The sequence below is a fragment of the Alligator sinensis genome, unplaced genomic scaffold (genome assembly GCF_000455745.1).
Source record: "Alligator sinensis unplaced genomic scaffold, ASM45574v1 scaffold329_1, whole genome shotgun sequence".
NCBI classification, from domain to species: Eukaryota; Metazoa; Chordata; order Crocodylia; family Alligatoridae; genus Alligator; species Alligator sinensis.
This window is the reverse complement of record NW_005842550.1, coordinates 173,771-194,285: the sequence shown is the minus strand read 5'-3', so window position 1 is coordinate 194,285 and position 20,515 is coordinate 173,771. Positions and strand designations below refer to the sequence as shown.

Here is a 20,515-nt window from a genome sequence, read left to right as displayed (position 1 = left end):
GGGGGGCGGGGGGCGGGGGGCGGACATCTATGCTGATTACATAAGAGTGAATTTACCTCGCATATAACACATTATGGGTCTAAATATGCTCATTGCATAAGAACAAATTCACATATAAAGAACCCGCATAAATTGAGGGAAACCTGTATGTTGATCGGTTAGTTTTTTTGGTGAGATTTATTGGTTAATTAAAAACTAACAAGGTTTTATTTGTATTTCTTATTTTGGGTTACTCATTTGAGTTGCTTCCAATGGCATATTACTTTGTCAGGCTTCCATTTGCTTTCTGTAAGCTGTCCCCATATCTGAGCAATGCTGAGTTTGGGGCCTTCAGTAACTGTGAAGCAGGGTCAGGATTTTACTTTGTGGAAGATGCACAGATATATCCACAGAAAGGATATGTTCTGAGATTTATGTTATAAGGCAGGAATATTTCACAAGACAATTTTGCCTGCAGATAGCATGCGCTATCTAATGGCAATGGTGCTCCATAACACATACTGGGAACCCCTTGAAAAAAAATTGTTGTGGGAGAAGATTGGGGATTAACCAATACAAAAAAAAGTATTGAATTGCTCAAGATGACTGAGGTGTTATTATTGTGCTTAGGGTCCTACTGGTGAGACTGGGCCAATTGGTGAAAGAGGTCACCCAGGTCCTCCAGGCCCACCGGGGGAACAAGGCCTTCCAGGTGCTGCAGGGAAGGAAGGCGCTAAGGTATTATATTGCTTTTTGAAAGTGAGTTGCAGAGGTGATAAATGGGCTTGCAAAGATATACTTTTTATGTCCCTACCAACTATAGAATAGAACAAGATTTCCCACAAATGAGCACATCTTAGCAGCTTGCCAAAATTAAAGGCCCTCATTTAGCACTGCTCCTGCTCCCAGTGAAGAAGGGAAGATTTGCTTTTGGCTTCACTGAGAGTAGGGTTGAGTCAATAGTTGGGGATAAGAGTGGTTTGCATATGGCCACATATTTATTATTGTACTATGGGGCCACAGGTACATTTGTACTCAAGTCAAGTTAATGTAACTTAGGTATAAATTTAAGGTACTCATAAATTAAGTTTAGGGGACTGTGGAGTACCTGGATGGAAGCATTGATGAATTAGGTGGATGGATATTATTTGTCATTCAGTTAACCAGAATTTGGCATGTTATTACACATGGGTTAATAAATTTTTATTTTTAAACTTCTGCATTTATTACCATGTAATATGCTTTCACAGGGTGATCCAGGTCCTCAAGGCATCTCTGGAAAAGATGGGCCAGCAGGTCTTCGTGGTTTTCCAGGAGAAAGAGGCCTTCCAGGAGCTCAGGTACTGTATAGACACAGATGAGAACTGTGGCAAACAGTATTTGCATAGCATTCAAGAGGACAGTGTAGTAAGCCTTTCTTTACAGCAAGTTTTTCACTCTGGCCAGAAAATAAAGTCCATGGAGAACACCGTAAGGGCCAAATTTCAACTGCTGTTCATCCAATGGTGCTAATGTATTAAGTCATTTCCCCTTAGGTTTTTAAAATCTTTCCTATTAAATATGTTATGAAGTAAAGCTTCTTCATTTTTCTCTGTGTAATATGCTTCTCTCCTTTTTTTAGGGCCCAGCTGGTTTAAAAGGAGGAGAAGGCCCACAAGGCCCACCTGGACCAATTGTAAGAAACTAAAATAAATATTAAACTCCATTTTCATTTTTTCATATAGTTTTGTTTCCGTCAACAGAGCCTGTTGAAAACAGCAAGCTAGCCTAAGCTATTCAAATCAATAAGTATTTTCTGTTAATGAACCTATACATGTAAGGAATGTGAAGGTACTGAAAAAACTGAAACTGGTACTAATAGCAAGTAAAACAGTGAATTATTTCTGAGCATTGCCAAACATCTTTAAAAGAAGGGGTGAGATACTGGAGAAGTAAGATACTGTGGAGTGAGATACTGGAGGACTGTGCTGTACTGTGGCTTCTTTCAGAAGAGAATATGTACAAACACTTGTTCTCCCAGGAGTAAGTCTCCTGGGAGAGGTCTAACCCTGGTTGTTCCCAGGTTTTTTTCTCCTGGAACAGCCTTTTTTTTTGTCTGAGGGGAGTGGCAGAGTAAAATCCTGAACCTCTGTACACTTGTGGTTTCTCCTGGGAGAGTAGAAAACTAAAATGTCTGTCCATAGCCTAAATCCTTTTTATGCCACTGCTGTGTATTCATATTATTGACCTGTATAACCATAGCAGAGATGATTGTGGTTTTTAAATTGAAGTTTGCTTCATCTTTCTGAATGTTTAGCCTGGTCAGTTAAGCAGTCATACCAGTATATGTCTAAACTTCTCTTCATTTCACATACTAAAATATATAGCCACCAGAAAAATACAGTGATTAAAGAGAAAAAATGGTTAATATTTTCCCCCAGATTTCTGACAATCTGTTGTGAGGGGCCATACAATTGTTGTTTGTTTTTAAATCTTGTACTACTACTTACATACCAACCATGTAAAAAACCAAAACAAAACCCAAAAACCAACAAATATTGTGGTGATAACTTTGAGAAAATGTTTTACAATTTTCAATTTAAGTCTGTGCAGTTCAATATACAATTAACTTTATATAACAAACGTCAGTAATAAACTACACTTTAATCTCATTTTCAGAAGTATTTTAAATAAGCATAGTGAGTGATATTGTGGCAGATATACCAAGGCATAGATTTGACAATATTAAAGAAACTGAGCTTTCAGTGAAAAATTAAACTTTTCTTTAGTGATAGCTTTGATTCTGTGGGAAACAAAGAACATTTTAGGAAGTCCCTGAAAAAAACTTCAGGTAGCATGATAGTGAATAACATGAACATTCCAACAAGTATAATAGTTCCTGTTTGAGAACTCAGTCAAGCTTCGTTTGTGTTTCCAAAGTTCCCACTCAATTCGTAGAAGTTTGGGTTACACAAAAACAAAGATTTATTAAGCCATAAGCTACACTATCTCCTGCTGTTTAACATAAAATTATTTAATGTTTTTTTATTATCAAATCACCATTTTGCATCAATTGTACATAAACAGGGGCTGCACTCACAGCCCCAGCTGCTGTCACTGGTTAGGAACCAGTGAATCACAGTGACCCAGGTGCTGAGCAAGAGGAATTCTCCTCCACCCCATGCAGAGACCTGGGGTGATCAGCTGATCAGCATTAGAGGGGGTCATTAGCCTTGCATTTGACCCCTCCCATGGACACCTCTGTAGGTGGGGCTGCAGGCAGTCGTCTTTAAAATTCTAAGCACCTGCAGCCCAGAAGTGAGGGCCAAAAGTGCTCTGGGATCATGGGATGGAGGTGCACCAGGATCTTTAAAGAGACCACCTGCAACCCCAGATCCCCAGGCAATGGTATTTCTAGATCCCAAGCAGCAAGCACTCCTGGAACTTTAAAGGGCCTAAACGTCTCTGACTGAGCCTCTCAGGGCTCTCCTGGGATGGGGGGAGGTATGGAGAACCCACAGCAGGGGGTTCTGAACAAGTTGCTGCCCATAGCACTTCATTTCTTTGTTATGCTACAATAGTTCAATAATAAATAACATCAGCCAGGGGACCATAAAAAGAACAAGTTATTCCCTAGTGGGCAGGTAGAATTTTGGTCTGAATCAAGCATTATTTAAATCCCTAAATATTTTTTTGTGTGTAGGACTCAACCCTAATTGATCTTCCTATTTCATCCCTAACTATAGTTACAAGGATTTATCAAATGAAAGGAATTAAAAATAGAATACACACTTTAAAAAAAAATCTAATTTCTACTGTCATATTTATGCAAAAATACTCTACAGGGAGACACTGAGATTGAAAAGCAGGTACATTTATTCCTAAATGTGCATTGTGCAATTTTTGACAACCATCAACTTAACTCTTTTCTCTTTCTTGCTGAGCCCATTTGGACAAAAAATCAACAGAAGCTATGTAACAGAGAAACTGAAAGTATATGCATTTTGATAATATAGACAATAGAGGCTTTTAACGTATAAAAACAGAACATATTTAGAAAACCCTAATAGAAAAACTGTTGGGTCTGGAATTTCTGGGTGTTTGGAAAAATTAGCAGTACAATTTTTTAATTCATTCTTGGCTGCTGTGTCATCAGGAAGCAAAGTGTTGGTACATTACTGGTAATTTTCAGCTTCCTTTGCTAGGTCTTGCATTGTAATTTTATTGAGGCAGAGAAGTATTAATCATGGTGTAGCTGCACAATACATCTTATGATCTTATGACCAAATAAAATATATATTTTGAACAAAATAATAGGAACTCACTGGGAGAGTGCTTATATGTATATAGGCACTGTGGAGTGATATATATATATATATATATATATATAGGCACTCTCCCAGTTAGTGTTCAAAATATATATTTTATTTGTTCATAAGATCAGGCGTGTGTGGTCCAGATACTAATGTTGCCTGCTTGGTGTTTTTTGTTTACTGAAATGTTTCTTGCATCTCATGTTAATTGTGCTTTTACTATTATGGTACTGAAGAACAGCATAAAATTGGACCATATATATATATTCCAGTAAACAAAAAACACCAAGTAGGCAACATTACTGCTTTTTCTTGCAGCCTTTCAATGGTGACCTTCTCCCCCCCCCATTAAGATACATAAAAGTTGTACTTACCTAAACAATTGTCTTTATTTATTTATTTATAGTTTCATAATTTCATAGTGCTTAGAGTCAGAAGGGACCTAAACAGATAATCAGGTCCGACCCACCTGTCCCAGGCAGGAACAGGTGCTGGGGTCATATCACCCCAGCCAAATATCTGTCCAGCCTTCTCTTGAAGACCCCCAAGGTAGGAGAAAGTACTACCTCACTTGGGAGCCCATTCCAGAGCCTGGCAGCCCTAAACTGTAAAGTAATATCTCCTGATGTCCAGCCTGAACCTTCTTTCTAACAGTTTGTGGCCATTATTCCTAGTAACCCCCGGTGGTGCCTGGGGGAACCGAGTCTCACGCAATTTCCGCTGGCCCCCCCGGTGAGTTTGTAAATGGCCACCAGATCCCCTCTCAGCCTTCTCTTGTAGAGGCTGAATAGGATCGAGCCCTTTAACCTCTCCTCATAGGACCTGCCCCACTACCCCTTAACCATGCGAGTGGCCCTCCTCTGGACCCCTATATAAATTTTATATATATTTGGTGGCAGAATCAGGGAGAGACCCTGACCCCTTCCCCCAAAAAATAACTGTTAAAGCCAAGCCAAGCCATGTTTGACAGGCAAACAGATTGAAATGACTTCTCTGATCTTAAGAGTCTGAACACAAGGATTGTGTCTTCTTCAGCATAGAAGACACACTATAATCTTACAGTACTTAGCTCTTCTAGCCTAAATGAATACAGGAGACCCTCAGCATTTGCAGGGGATACATTCTCGTATCCCCTGTGAATAGCGAAATCCGCAAATAAGGCACTGCATTCATGAACGCAGTGCCCCTGGCATCTGGGGGAGAGCATGGTTGCACTGGTGGTGGCGGCAGCAGTGGGAGCATGGCGGCAGCACCTGCAGAGCTCCCGAGGTGTTCCTTTAAGTGTATTAAAGTGCAGGTTCAGCATTCACGAATATTTGAAACTGCAAATCCCGAACCTGCGAATAGCAAGGGTTTCCTGTACTTGAAACAAATGTTAATCACTCACTTGATATCCACCTGTAACTTCTACTATATATACTGTTTGTAAAAGTGACCAGCAATTAATGTTAATTGATTAACTGTAATTAATTATCCATGTAATGGTAAGCAGATCTGAGAAATATTGAATGCTAGAATGCCCTACCCTTTTTCAAAGCACCTGCCTCTTTTAGGTAAGATAATAAAGGAACTCAAAATTTTAACATTTAAAATAACCAGATCATTGAATTCCCAGATATTGTAAATAATTAACAGAGGTGAGGAATTTGGAGAAACAAGGCAGGCTGAAATAAGGCTGTCCTGCAAACTTCTATTTCTGGGAGAAGCATGCAGGGTTGGACCAGGAAGTTCTGTGGGAGGACTGTGAGCTTCTGCCTGCTTTATCAGGAAACCATAATATAAGCAGGGATGTGTGTTCTTGTTACAGCCCTTTCCAGTGTGTTTCCACATGAGACACAAGCATAGAATGTTAGATAGTCATTCTCCATAAACTTGAAAGAAATCAGGTTACAAGCTATTCATTTTACCTCATTGCCAGAACTAGCTAGCACAAGCTGCCTTCACCTGATAATGCAGACTGTTATGAAGTTGTTCAGTATGTTACTTTAAAATATTGTTATTCCTCCAAAACATACACAAGTGCTATAAATACATAATAGTTACAAGAAGAAGTTACAAGGAATACAGTCAGTAATGAGTTTATACTCCTATATAAAAAGAGATAACATGAAAACTTAGGACTTATTTTCCATTGGGCAAGAGTGAACAAATCATAAGGAAAGGAAAGGAAAGATCAAGGACATGGGTTTCAAAGAGGGATTTTAAGATAGCTAAAAAGTGATATGTAGGATTAAGGAAACTATTTTATACATAGGGCTTCAGAGTTAGAGAAGATGATGAGAGGAATGGAAAGGCTATAGGTACCTGGAGTTCATACATTTGAATACCCAAAGAGACCTGTGTGATCATCTGACCTTCTAAGCTGAGTTGCTGCAGAAACAATATGATACATTGGATCATACCATAGGAGTATGGGACAGGAAGCAGCCTCATATCATAGAACAGAGCAATATGGGGGACCCTGTATTGCTAGACAAATATTAATCCAGAAGGTGAATGGTCACCACAAAATCATCTACTCAAGCTAATCACACATACCACACTAAAAAAAACCCCTTAAAATATACAGTAGGCAAAGAGCAAGAGAGACGAGGAGGCTATCTTTGGCCATTTCAACAGCAAGAGATTTCTTAGATTACAATATTGTTAGAATAATCCTAGGAAGAGGGCCATACCTTATGTTATATGGGAAAGCCAAAACCACCATACAGGCCTTGCCAGAAGAAAAACTCTATTTTTGGCCCCCAAACTGGCAAACAGTTTGACCCCAGGGTCCCAGTGCTCTCACTCTTTCTCCTGATGGGGTCAAAATACTCAGTCTTGCTTAGGTCAGAGCAGGGAGGTACAATGACAGAAAGCCTGCAAAAACATATTTACATGAATGCACTGGCCCTTACATTCCAAACAGTGGTTCAGAGGGGGTCCTATTTCACCTGATAAAGTGAAATGTCAGAGAGAAAAAGTTGGTAGCAATCTTGTACTGGGATCTAGGGAGTCCATGCCCTCAACCCACATTTACAGGCTGCATGTAGGTGTAATGAATTCCATCTTTTGCTGTTGTCTCAAAATAAAAGTGTTTCCAGAACCTACAGCTAAAATCTTTTACAGCAAGAAGCCTACAGTTAGGCTCCTAAATACTTATTTTGACATCAATATCTTTCAGACCTTCAAAAATAACTGATCACTAACAACTCTCATTAAGATAAATATGAACTGCAGGGCATTTAGCAGCAGCAGTAGCTGGTTAGCCTCACTCCCCAAGTCTGGCTGGTCATTTGTAATTGCAACTGAATTGGGACTTATTGATATGTGCTCAAAGGTATCTAGTAATAGCATGAAGAATAGCAGAAGCTAACTTTTGTGACCAGGAAGATTCTTTTTGTTCCTGCGAATCTCTTCCTTGAAAGTGCATTAAAATGAGACAATTGATAGAAATTTCATCAGTCAGGAAGCTTGTACCTCACTTGAAACACTTTCATGGAAGATAAGCTTCAGGCTGAAGTTTGTAAATGACAAATTATTGACTAGGTGTATATAGACTTACTGAAAACCCCGAAGTTATAGAATCTTACCACTGCCTCTAAATGTTTATATCTCTACACTTCTACAACATATTTATGCCCACTCTCTCTTATGTCATTTAGATCCTTCACTTTTGTTGAATACTGCTGAAGGGTTTTGTGTTTTTTTTCTTCCTGCAATGCCTCTTCTTATCTTTTCAATTTGGCACCTCTGCAATGGCTTAAAACACTTTCAAGTTAATGATAATCTCACCTCCCATATGTAATATACAGTAAGTGCTGTGGTATGTCATAGAACATTAAGGAATGGAAATTGTAGCTGGAGAATGTTTTCCTACTCTGAATATTCATATTTTTCTATATTATTAATATTAAGGGAGAATTAATCTAGCTACTACTTGGATTGTTCTCCTGAGATTCTAAGATGTTTTCTTCTATATGGGTCCAGTTTGCCATTGTTAGCCATGCTGAGTAACCTGTTCCTTCAGGAGTAACACCACTGTGACACTACCTCCAAAGTCACCTGGATAAGGATGGCAGAATAAAGCACAGAATTGGGTCACTTCAAACCTGTTCACCCCTTAATTTGCAAGGTTGTCCATCATAGTACTAGAGGCCTGAAAAAGGGGCCAGACAAGATTTTGTTTTACACTGGCTATCAGTGTACAAAATTTGTAACTTGATGTGACTAAATAATTAGTTCCTTTGGGAATGGAGTCTCTCCCCCATTGGTTTGAAACCATTGCAACCTGCAGAAAGGAAATAGACTCATAGTCATATAGAACTGTGAAGAATTTCACAAGAGCAGTTATTCTACCCCTGGTCAAAGTAGGATTACTTTGCTTATTTTTTTAAGTGACCTAAGCTAACTCTGAAATTAAGTCAACTTCCCTAAAAAACAGATTCTTTTCCCCTCCGGCTACTTGCCTCGCAATGCCGGCATCCCCTGGCACCTGCCTTCATCCTAGTGCCTCCACCCCCCACCACCTCTGCCCCACATCTGCTCTTGCCCAGCTCCAGCCTGGCTGCTTTGGCCTGAGCCTGCCTTGGCACCACCAGTAGTGGTGGCAGCTCTGGATGACAAACTGCCGTCCTTCCCATCGGAGTGTTCTGCTTCAATATACGAGATAATGCATGACCAAGGCCATCATTAGTAATGGTAGGCTGATTTCAGAAATCTGTAGACTTCATGATATAATGCAATAATGTTGTACATATTCTTTTATCTATACAATAAGCGTCCATACATAAGAAAAATAAACAACTTTCCCTACCCCAAGATTGTGAACCATATGGTGAAACAGGGTCCTTTTTTGGCAAACCCATACAAGCATAAGCAAAATGCAATAAGGGCTGTTAACGGAAGGGGTATAAAATGAAAAATTGGGACTTTAAGATTAGCCCTTTCAACACAGCTTTACTGAAAGCACTCTGAGTCTACTGCTTGGAATCTAACTGAATAGGAACATATATCCATCCTGTTGGGCAAAGTCTTAGGAATGAAGTACATACCATGGATTGAATCTTGCATTTAAACAGACTATCTACAGCATTACCTGATTTTTGGAGGAACAAAAAAAACAACATCCGGTCTTTGAGTCTGCACTTCTTTCCAGTTACCATGAAAAACATTACCATTTTTTTATTCTTAAATTTATTTTAGTAATTTGTAAAGCAAATGGTAAGCTAGAATCATCCCTTGGATAAGAACTGTGGGGCTAGTTTAATGGATTCCATTTTTCCACTAAATTTTTAGAGAACTATTTAAAAAGCAAGTACATAGGGGAACAGATCTATATACATTCTAGGATTTAGGATTTGAATTACTGCATAAAAAACAAGTAAAAAAAAAAAAGCAGTCATTCTCATTTTAAAGAAAAGTGCGTGAAAATGCTGAAGATATCACATTTAGACAGTCTTCTACTACTTCTGACTCAGACAGAATACTTCAGAATGATTGTCAGTTTTTCTCTTTAGTAGGCATTCCCCTCCCCTCTGCTTCCTGGCTGCAGCTCCATCAGAGACTGCAGGAACAGGGTGTCTGCCTGGCTTCCTCCTGCTTCCCCCCTCGCCCTCACCACTCCCTGATTCAGGCAGTTTTTCTCTTTAGTAGGCAAGTACTACTTTAATGCACAGTAGCCTATTTTACTGTGCATTAATGCGCCACATTAAAAAAAATGCAATTATGCTAATACATAGTAAAATAAGCTACTGCACATTAAGGCTAGGGACAGATATTACACATACACTGGTTTAAGTGATCAGAAACTGGTTTAAACCTGTAACAGAACAGGTTTCAAAATAGCTGAAACCAGTTTGAAATAAACCTGGTTGAACGTAGTATCAGACTTAACTGATTTGGCTCAAACTGGTTTATGCAATGTCTGTCCCATACCCTTTCCTGGTTTATGTTAAATCAGAATCCTCCAGCATCCCAGTTGCTTTGCTGTGCTGGGCATGGCTCTGCTCTGTACTCCAGCCCAGCAGGCCTGGCCCCTCCCCTCTGCTTCCTGGCTGCAGCTCTGGCAGAGACTGCAGGAACAGGGTGTCTGCCTGGCTTCCTCCTGCTTCCCTTCTCCCCCTCACCACTCCCTGCTTCAGCAGGGATTCCCCCCTCCCCTCTGCCTTACATAGACACCTCTCAGCATGAATTAGCATACCACATGCTGGCTATGGTCCATGCTGTGGGAGACAGGACAAAGGCAGACAGGGCAGAGTTGTCACAGGGCTCTTTGGAGCTAATCAACAGGTAGCTGGTAATGTCCCACCTTGGAAAAAGTTGTTCAAGAAGAGCTTCAACTAATAAAAAATCTTTTTGTTTTGATGATGGGCTGATAAATGCTCCCTGTGTAACTTCCTGGTGTGTAAGTAAATGTTGTGTAAATCCCTGCTGGCCCTTGCTGACTAGCAAGGGCTGGGGAGGGGGTGGGGGGAGACACCCCTCCCTATTCAGAGTATCCCGCCAGGGCCTGGCCATGCCTCTCAGCTCAGCATTGTGAAAGGGAAGGGAGGGCTGTTCTAGTGGCCCCTGGCTTCTGGTCTGAGCCACTGCAGACAGGTGCCTGCATTTTTTCAATCCAAAGGAGATGTCTGTACAGTTACAGACTGATTCAGCTTATCCAGGTTAGATTAACCTGAAAAGATTGAATCAATTCAGGCTCAGGTTTTTTGAATATATGTCCCTAACCTAAGGCTCACTTTAAAATCATGATCTTTCGGTACTGTGTATTAGGCTGCCCTCACATTGGAGGTAATAAATGTAATGCTTATTAGGAAAAGCGTATGAATGCATGTGTAGACATGCCCAATTATAGTCAAACCTTGAGGCCTATATGGAATTGAGTTGTGCCCAGTGAACTCTGCTTGGTACTATTGCACACTCAAATCAGTTAAAAACAACAACAACAAAAAGGTCTAAAAACTTGGACTATGAAGCAGTCTGACCAGAAACTATGAAATCCCATTACTGGTGGGAGTTTAACTTTAAAAGAATCCATCTGCACAGAGTCCCATTGAAAGTCTGAACTTGGAATGTGAAGAACACTATAAAATTTAAATGAGTAACATAAGAATTCTCATCTAACTACAATTTTCTTTTTTCCCAGGGTTCACCAGGTGAACGTGGAACAGCAGGTACTGCTGGTCCAATTGGTCTGCCAGGTCGCCCAGGTCCCCAGGGTCCCCCAGGTCCAGCAGGAGAAAAGGGTGCTCCTGTAAGTAACTGCAAGGCAACCACACATAGAATTGCTATAGTACAGAAGTGATTATTTCTTATTCAAGAATATTATTTTTCACACTTCAGTACATTCCTATTGAATATGTGTCCAATGTACTTGCCTCACTCCCTTTTTATTTACAATATTGTAAAACTGAAAAATGAATTAAACCAAATGACATTTTTCTACATTTTTTGAAGCCACAACACATAAGACTAAACAAGACATAACATTATTAAACACAATATGGGTAAATCTGCTCTGAAACATTTCATCAAATTTTAGTTTTGATTAAAACTTCATATCCAGCTGCATTGTTTTGGAATGCAAATTTATTTACCATTTTATTGCCAAATTTTAATAATGTTTACTACACTTTTCTAATGTATTCACAGAAATAGTTGCTTTTCTGGTGTTTCTTTAGGATCTGTTATGATCATAGAATCCTGGAAAAGTAGGGCTAGAAGGGGCTTCTGGAGGTCAACTTGTCCAATCTCCTGCCTGAGGCAAGATTGTCCGTATCCAAACCATCCAAAGCAAATCTGTGTCTGATCTGTTTCTAAAACTACACATGCAACCCTGTTGCACAACCACAAAACATAGTATCCTAAGCTGCCTGAAGTAAAGCAGGGGGAGTTGGCCAGTGTCCTGCTGCTGCAAGGTTTTTAAAAATATGTTTAAGAGATCCAAGGAAGAGGGCCATGCCCCCCACTGCAGAGGAAGGCAGAACCCCTACAGTCCATACCAATCTGACCATAGAGTAAAATTCCTTCCTTACCCATTGTTATAAATTAATTTGATTGTTCATTTTTTTTAAACTCATGCTATTTTTATTTTAAGATCTGAACTAATACCTGTTCAATAGTTTTCTTTTTTCCCCCTCTTTTGGCATTATTTCTTTTTTCTTTCACCTGAACACCTCAAGAACATTTTGAAAATGTGAAAGAAAAGATAATGAGATGGTTTACATACACAAATGTCAGGCATCTATACAAGTGCTACTGGGTGGAGGGGGGTGGTGCTTTAATTAGAGTAGCTCGCAAGCAGCCATAGCGTCATGTGTATTCAGCATCCCACACTTCAAAATGGCTGCAGAGGTCCTTTACCTAAAGCTTGTTCAATGAGCTTTAATTAAAGTGTCCCCACCGCCATTTTGAAACATGGGAATGCTGAATACACATGATTCAGCTGCTGGAGCTAACTTTGGCAGATATGCAGAAGACTCAGTTAATTAAGTCTGCTGTGATGTGTGCTAATTAGCATGCATCAGAGCAGAGGTTTGTCACGTGTATAGGTGTCCATCATCTGCCATTCAGTGTTGTTATAATATGCCATGAACTCGAGGCACCTACATACCCGGTAAAAACTTGCTACAATACAAAAAGAGCACCTCTGCCCCATATCTGCACACCTACCACCCCACACTTTAACTGATGAGAAGCCTCATCAATTATAACCTATACTTAAAAAAGACAAGCCCCACCACTCCTGGCTTTCAAACAACCCATTAGGCTTACCCAGCTCACCATCAGAAACAAACTCCCAGATGTTCAACCAACATCCAGTGGGGCACAGCTTGGCCTTAACAGTAGATGCTTGACCTGGAGATGCATTAACAATAGATGCATCTCCACTGCTACAACAATCAACATCGCCCACAAGAATCCAATCAGAATCCATGAATCCTACACATGTCTATCCCAAAATGTGGTATATTTCATCCAGAGCATCAGATGCCTTCATGCAAACTATGTGGGTGAAAGTAGATTAAAACTATGCACTAACATGAATGATCACAGGAAAAAGATTATAGACAGACACACCAACACATGTAGGAGAATGAACCACTACTTGCTTTCTGACCTCACTATCCTTGTGCTCAAGGGAAATTTACAAAACACCGTTAAAAGGCAAGCCCAGGAACAAAATTTCTAGACACTAAGGGTCAAGGACTGAACACTGATATTGACTTCATGGCATTTTATAATCCACCTGACTTTGAATAATCTTTTTTCTCACAATCTGTCTTCATACTACAGGTGATAACAATCCTCCTTCCTTTTGAAAGGTCTTGATCTTCCACTAATCAAGCTATCTTTTCATCTGTGATTTGCATGCCTATTACCCCTGGGAACTATTTTGTCTTTCAGTTCCACATCCCTGTAAACTGTTTTAAAAATTTCACGGTGCCTGCTTTTTTCTCAGAACTCAAGAAGAATAAATTATATTTGAAAGCTTGTCCAAGGGTATGGATAGACATATCATGTAAACTGTTCCAAAAATGTCACTTACTGGAAACCATTTCACAACTGGCCCCAGGTCAGAGGTGTCTGCATATACACTGCTAAGGGTTCAGTTAGGTATTGTAGTGCTGTGAAACCACCAGAAGGCAGGGGCAGTAAGTACTTAGTCAAATTGCAAATTTCTGTTCCCGCTCTGCACTGCCATTGAGTACATTAAAGGCCCACTTCTGTACTTTACTGAAATGTGTGTGCTGATACCCTGACTGGGAATATTTAGGTGCGTGCGTAGGATGCAGGAGCTGCCTGGAACCCTGCTTCTGGGTTCCTAGGGGGCTGGGTACTTCAGAGCTTCCAAAATTTTCATGGCTTTTAAAGAACTCTTTTCCTCAAGCCACTCATTAGTTTATATCTGACCAGGGTTCAGTGTATTCCAGAATTATTTGGACTAGGGTGGCTAGGTGCAGGATTGGTTGCCTAGACCCCTGTTTCTATGTGCCTGTGGGCTAGGAGTAGCTCCCTGCGACTTCTAGAGAGCTGTTACATTTTCCTTCCAGTGGTGGCAGTAAAGTCCTTGGGTAGTCCCCCAAGAGCCCTTAGCCCCTAGGCATACAGAATCCAGGTAGCCCTCTTCTTTCCTCCCACACAAATCTAGCCACTTCTCACCCCAAATAAGCTTGGGATGCACCAATCTCTGGTCAGTTGTCACCAGTAGAAGAAAATTGAACAGCTTTTTAAAAGCAGTAGGGAGCTACTCCCAGAGCCAGGGACACTGCAATCAAAGGCAGGCAATAGAGGTAGGAGCAGTAGAGTTCTGGTTGGTTTCCAAAGAAGTAAGTTGCCATGTGGTGGCTGAAGTAAGGAATGGGAGGGTAAAAAGCAGTGCAGTGTGCAATGCCTGGAGGACTGACAGGATACTTTTTACTATCTTGGGGTCTGCAACATAACACTGAATTGGTTCACAGAGAACAAATTCAAAATAACACGATTATCCTGGGAAACTTTTGAAAAGGTTCAGGAGGTTTAAACCATTGTAAACTAGCTTGTACACCTGGATCCTTGCATTTTAAACTACATTTAAACAGGTCTAAGTGATATGTTTGTCTGTACCCGGTCTATTGCAAATATGCAGTTAGTCCAATAGAAGATAACAGCCACCAAAATCCCTGCCTTTTCTAAAGAAACCTCTTGTATTTCATGCTGAATCTCAGCATCAGTAATTTATTTACAAGTTCTATTGCAAGACAGTTCACTGAGGAATTTAGGAACCATATTTGCTGCTGTATCTAACTTCTACCTGGGTGCATCTACACATGCAGTTACAGCAACTGAATAAACTGTTAATTTTATTAACTGTTAATAACTCCAGAGTTATTTTTTCCCAGGTGCTCTGTTCAAATGGTGTGCCCAAGAGCAATAAGCTCCGCAGTTGATTCAGGTGCAGCATGTGGAGCCAGGACAGAGTATCCCTTGCTGGCAGGGGACCCAAGGGCATTGGTGACACGTAGGGGATGCATGAGAGTGCACGTGCACCCCCTGAGAGCACCAGTGCACCCCCTCATCTGTTGCACTTGCCACTTAGGCAATGGGCAGGAGGGGGGGTGGTCCCGCCACCCCCCCCCCCCCCCCCAGCAAGCACCAGCTGATTGCTGCAGCTGCTCCCAGAAGTGGCTGCAGCAGCTGCAGCAATCAACCAGCAGTGATCTCAGGTGCAGAGTAAAACAGTTTCGAAACTGGTCTAACATGCACCATCTGCCAGCTAGGAATCGCTACTAGATGCTGGACATTCTTTCTTCCAGCATGCCCATACTTTGCGCTAAAAATGATGGACAAGGCAGACTGCCAGCTATAAGCCTACTAAGGATTTCTTCCATGCCAGGAAAAATAGCCAGGGGTTGTTCTCTGTGCTGTTCTTGTGCTGTGAAACTAGGAAAGCCAAAATGTTGCCTATACATGAACAATTGGTTGGGGCAGCACTTAAATGGTTAATAGCACACAGTATAAAGACAATTAACTGTAATTCATTTAAATGAGTTATGTGGAACATAAACAATTAGACACAAAGACTAAGTTAACTTCTAGTATTAACTCTTGTGCAATCACAAAGGGTACAAATTGACACGTAGTGGCAATAAAATGTCATTGGCAAGTTTTCATTTGATCTTTCTGTTTTGTGATTTACTGAAATTCTTTTCTTATTATTTTATAGCCCTTACAACATATATGTAAATATCTCTGCATGTTGTTATATGGCAATGTATATACTATTTGTTGAAGTTCAATCCCATAACATCAAATAATTAATTATTCTCCTTTGATCAGACTGGTAATATTTCTTTTTTCAACACCAGGGTGAAAAGGGTCCTCAAGGTCCAGCTGGACGTGATGGAGTACAAGGTCCTGTAGGTCTGCCAGGTCCTGCAGGGCCTGCTGGTTCTCCTGGAGAAGATGGTGACAAAGTCAGTCCTTATAGTTTGATTTTATGGGTCTGCATAGTGATTTGTGTACAAAAATGAACTTGCTGTAGATTTCTACAGGCTAACTGCTATGGCTACACAACCTTTTAAAAAAGCCCAATGTATGAGAGATAGATATTACAGGAAACCAAGATTTCTGTCTAAGAAATAATAGACTAGGATTTATACTGACAGAAAAGAGAGGATGAAAATGTAGCAAAACAATCTAGGATGTTTGATATTAAAATTGATATTTGGCTATTTAAAAAAAAAATCCTCAGTGAATAAGCAAGATAAAACTTTTCTACTAATATGTAGTCATTTAGTCCTGCTGATGGTGAGATAAGGTGCTGGACCTGAATGTTTACAGCGTAAACCCTAAAGTCTAATTATGCAAGGTTTTCTTGACTTCAGAAAGAGTTGAAGGCAACATAAGCATCTCTCAGTATTGAGTTGCAAGCTTGGGTTTGGTTTAATATTTTCCTTTTAAACAAGCTTTCAAGTTTTTAACTAATGTCACTAATACAAAAATCAGAACTTTGTTTGTAATACATGATTGTGTTGTTATGTAAGCCAGAGAAATGAATTACGTTAAATCACACAAACTGTCTTTTATTATTGTACTAAATAAGAATATCTCCAGACATGGCATCTGGGGTAATATGACTTAAGCTGAGGTTTTCAAAAAGTATGCACAACAATGAGAAGCAATTGTTTCTCAGTCATGTGCAGTTAGATTAGCTATAAATTAGAGTACAGTCATAATCAGTTCATAATTAGGTTGCCTTTAAAACAGGACAAAACAAAACAAAAATAGTTTCCTGTATTTAAACCCACTTGCAGTATACTTCAAAGCCAGGCCATGGTACAGTTTGTACTATAAAAATCAATACCTTAATCCGTCTTACTAACATGACTGATGGAATAATGTTGTAACTAAAGTATAAAACTTGTAGTATATTCACATTAAAAGTGGCATTTAAAGATGCTATGATATTGACTGCAGTTAAATAGGAGATAAGCTATTCTAATGCATCAGCTTAGCTTCTGGCTTTCAATTACAGGGAGAAATTGGTGAACCAGGTCAGAAAGGCAGTAAAGGTGACAAGGGAGAAAACGTGAGTATCTTAACTGTTTTGTCCCATGTATTGACTTCTTCTTTCTACTGAATTTGAATTAATTGCTTTACATCTCAATCTAACAAAAAGTTTTGATGCATCACACAGGGGTGTGTCTCATGTACTTCCACAAATTGAAACAGAAACAAATTTCAATAACACCATGTTACTTAATTACATCTATGAAGTATATTATATATAATTTTTAAAAAATGTCTACGTTTATTTATATAATAAGTATTCTCTTATATTTTGTTAACTTAGATCATAATTTATAGATGGGTAAACTAGAAGGCAGAAAAATATCAAAATGTTTTTGTACAAATATACATTACTATTAATATATTTGAGTAGTAAACTTTAGGAGTCAGCATGGAAGTGTATTCCATAATACAGCTTTATTGCATATCCTTATCAAGCTTTAAATTGTTTTACTGGTAAGACAACTTCATTGATTTTGGAGTTTTAGTTCAGGTAGACACTCATAAAGTGAGCTGTTTTATATAAACTTTCAGATGTCTTGAGTTCATTCCGGGCTCACTGAAATCAAAAGAAAGATTCCTCCCCTCCCACCTACTGATTTTGATAAAGCTGGTTCAGATTGTAATATTTTGCAGATTTATGTAGGAGTTTAAGCATTTTCTTCTTTCAATCACCCACAAATATCTCAGGAATAACTTTCCCCATATTATCTCAATAATTTCCATCATTCTGATAAATATATGCCAGATACTGTGGAGGATCAGACCAAAGGTTCATCTAGTCTAGTATCCAGTCTCCAACACTGGCAAGTAGCAACTTCATTAGAGGAAGAACATAAGAAATAGATCTTTCTTAACATGCTCGATCTTCTGTCTCATCCTCTCAGTCACAATCCATAGGTTACATTTCTACCTGCTTTTAATAGACAAAAGGACCTATCTTCCATAAATTCATGTAATTCCTTCTTGAACTGGGCTATGCTATTGGCTTCCATAGCATCCTGTGATAATAAGTTGTGCATGGTGTTATGTGTCGTGTAAAAAAAAAAAAAAAAAAAGTATTTCCTTTTGTTTATTTTAGAATGACTGCCTGGAAATTTTGTTGATCCCTCTAGTTCTTGGGTGGTGAGGCATAGTAAATAGCACTGTCCCAAAACCATTCACAATTTTATAGAACTCTATCACATCCCCACTCCCAAGTCATCCTAAGCTGAAGAGACCTAGCCATTTAATTTTCTCCTTGTATAGCATCCCATGCCCTTGGTCATCCCTTTTGCCTTTCTCTGTCTTTTTCAATCTCTATTATATCCCTTTTGAGACAGGGTGAGCAGAACTGCCCACAATATTAAAGACGTTGGGTTATATAATGGCATAATATTTTCTCTTTTGTTTCCACTTGTTTTTCCTAATGATTCTTAACATTTTATTTGCCTTTTTGATCACCAGTGCATAATGGGCCAATGTCTTTAGAGGACTCTCCACAATGACTCCAAGTTCTCTTTCTTGAGTGACAGCAACTAATTCAGAGCCCACCACTGAGTATGTATGTATAGTTAGGATTATTTTTATATACTCATTGGCAGGTTCCATTATTTTAAAGTTACTGATTAGTGGTGGAAGAAAATAAACAGACAAACCCCAATATTTTCACTTCTATTCAAGTTCAGTAAATTTTTAGGTCCGTTTTGTGTGAACAAGTTCCTTAATTAATGAAGGGAAAGTCATTTCAGATAAATTCTTGATTCCATTATACTTTGAGTAGGAGAGTGAGGTAAACTCAGGGTAAGTGTAGCCTATTCAGTCATTTGAAGCATATTTATAATCCTTGTCATAAGGAAAGGTAGGCGTTTATTATGATTAATAGTGTATTTAGTATCACAGAAATAGATTGTTTCTAGCAGCTGCCAAATGCATGATTGGCTGTATCTTCACATGAAGCACCATCTTGTTTGAATACTATCCATACAGTAATTAGTGCTTTTTATAATAATTTCATAGAAACATATATAGAAAGCAAAAAAAAAGGAAATGGCTATTTTTTAAAATACGCTTGTCCTTTTGCTATTAATTCACTTGAAAGAACTTGAAAACACACTTGTGAGATCTAAGGAAGTAGGCCATGACCCTTGCTACATAGGAAGGCAGAAAAAAACACACAGTCCATGCCAGTCTGAAGTTGGGGTAAAATTATTTCCTGATGCCAGATGTGGTGATCAGTTTAACCCTAAATGGAAGGGCATGACCCTCTAAGCAAGAACCTCAAGGTTTTCCTCCCAGTATGAGCATTGCCAAACCACAGTCAAAATCCCTATCTATGGCTGAAGCCAACAGCAAATGCTTCTGAGAAAGTAGAAAAAACCCTGACACTGTAGCAAAGGGCAATGGAAAAAATTGCTTCCCAGACCCATATGTGAACCAGCAATACCCAGAAGCATGAGAAAAACCAAACAGCTTTCACTGTCCTGCAACCTGAAAAGAGCAAACACAACTCCACACATTATATCCTCTACCTGGAGAGTTGGAACTCCCCTTTCTGTGATTAAACCCCCTCCATAAACTTTCCCAAGCTCCTTTAATCTTTTTTTATTACTAAGCCAGCTATAGAGCTCTACTTCATTCTCCTGCTGCTGAGCATGGTCCTCTCCACTAGTCACCTGCTCTGGGCTGCAGAGCTCTTTTCATGATCCCTTCATATGTGTGTGTGGGAAGAGGGAAGGGGCAATGTAGAGTTCCTGGGCAACTTCTTTAGACCAGCGGTCAGCAACCTGCATCCCACTGACCAAATTTAGCCTACAGCACCTAAGAAAATTGGTGGCATGCTCCAACCCCAGCAGCAAAGGTGGTGCCCCTAGAGTCCTACCACTTGCCCAGTTTAGCATATTCTCTATGCTGCAGCAGAGGCAGTATCCCCAGGTCCTAGCGCCTGCCTTTTTCTATCTACTGACCTTACAGTATCTGCTGATGGATGGAGAAAGTGGCGCTACAGTCCATGGCAGGGGCTGGGTTGTAAGCAGTGGCCTATTGTGCCAAAAAGGTGGCCACCCCCTGCCTTAGACAATTAGTTCCACTGTCTCATTGTTCTAACAATGAGAGAGGTTTTCCTGATATCCAGTCTAAGTTTACTTTGCTGCAACTTCAAGCCATTAGTACATGTCCTACTCTCTGCAGCTGTGGAAAAGAGGTATTTCCCCTCATCGTATTGATGGTCCTTC

The 20,515-nt window shown here is 39.7% G+C and overlaps 1 protein-coding gene across 3 annotated transcripts in view; it reads left to right on the top strand.

The window, feature by feature from the left end:
* The window catches only part of COL11A1 (collagen type XI alpha 1 chain), a 269,666-nt gene that overhangs the window by 165,542 nt on the left and 83,609 nt on the right, over positions 1–20,515 (top strand). For all 3 annotated transcript variants that reach the window (XM_006032152.3, XM_014523947.2, XM_006032150.3), the window contains 6 exons: positions 610–717; positions 1,230–1,319; positions 1,601–1,654; positions 11,398–11,505; positions 16,100–16,207; positions 17,269–17,322. In XM_006032152.3, coding sequence (XP_006032214.1) covers positions 610–717; positions 1,230–1,319; positions 1,601–1,654; positions 11,398–11,505; positions 16,100–16,207; positions 17,269–17,322 — 522 coding nt within the window. The remainder of the gene's footprint in view (positions 1–609; positions 718–1,229; positions 1,320–1,600; positions 1,655–11,397; positions 11,506–16,099; positions 16,208–17,268; positions 17,323–20,515) is intronic.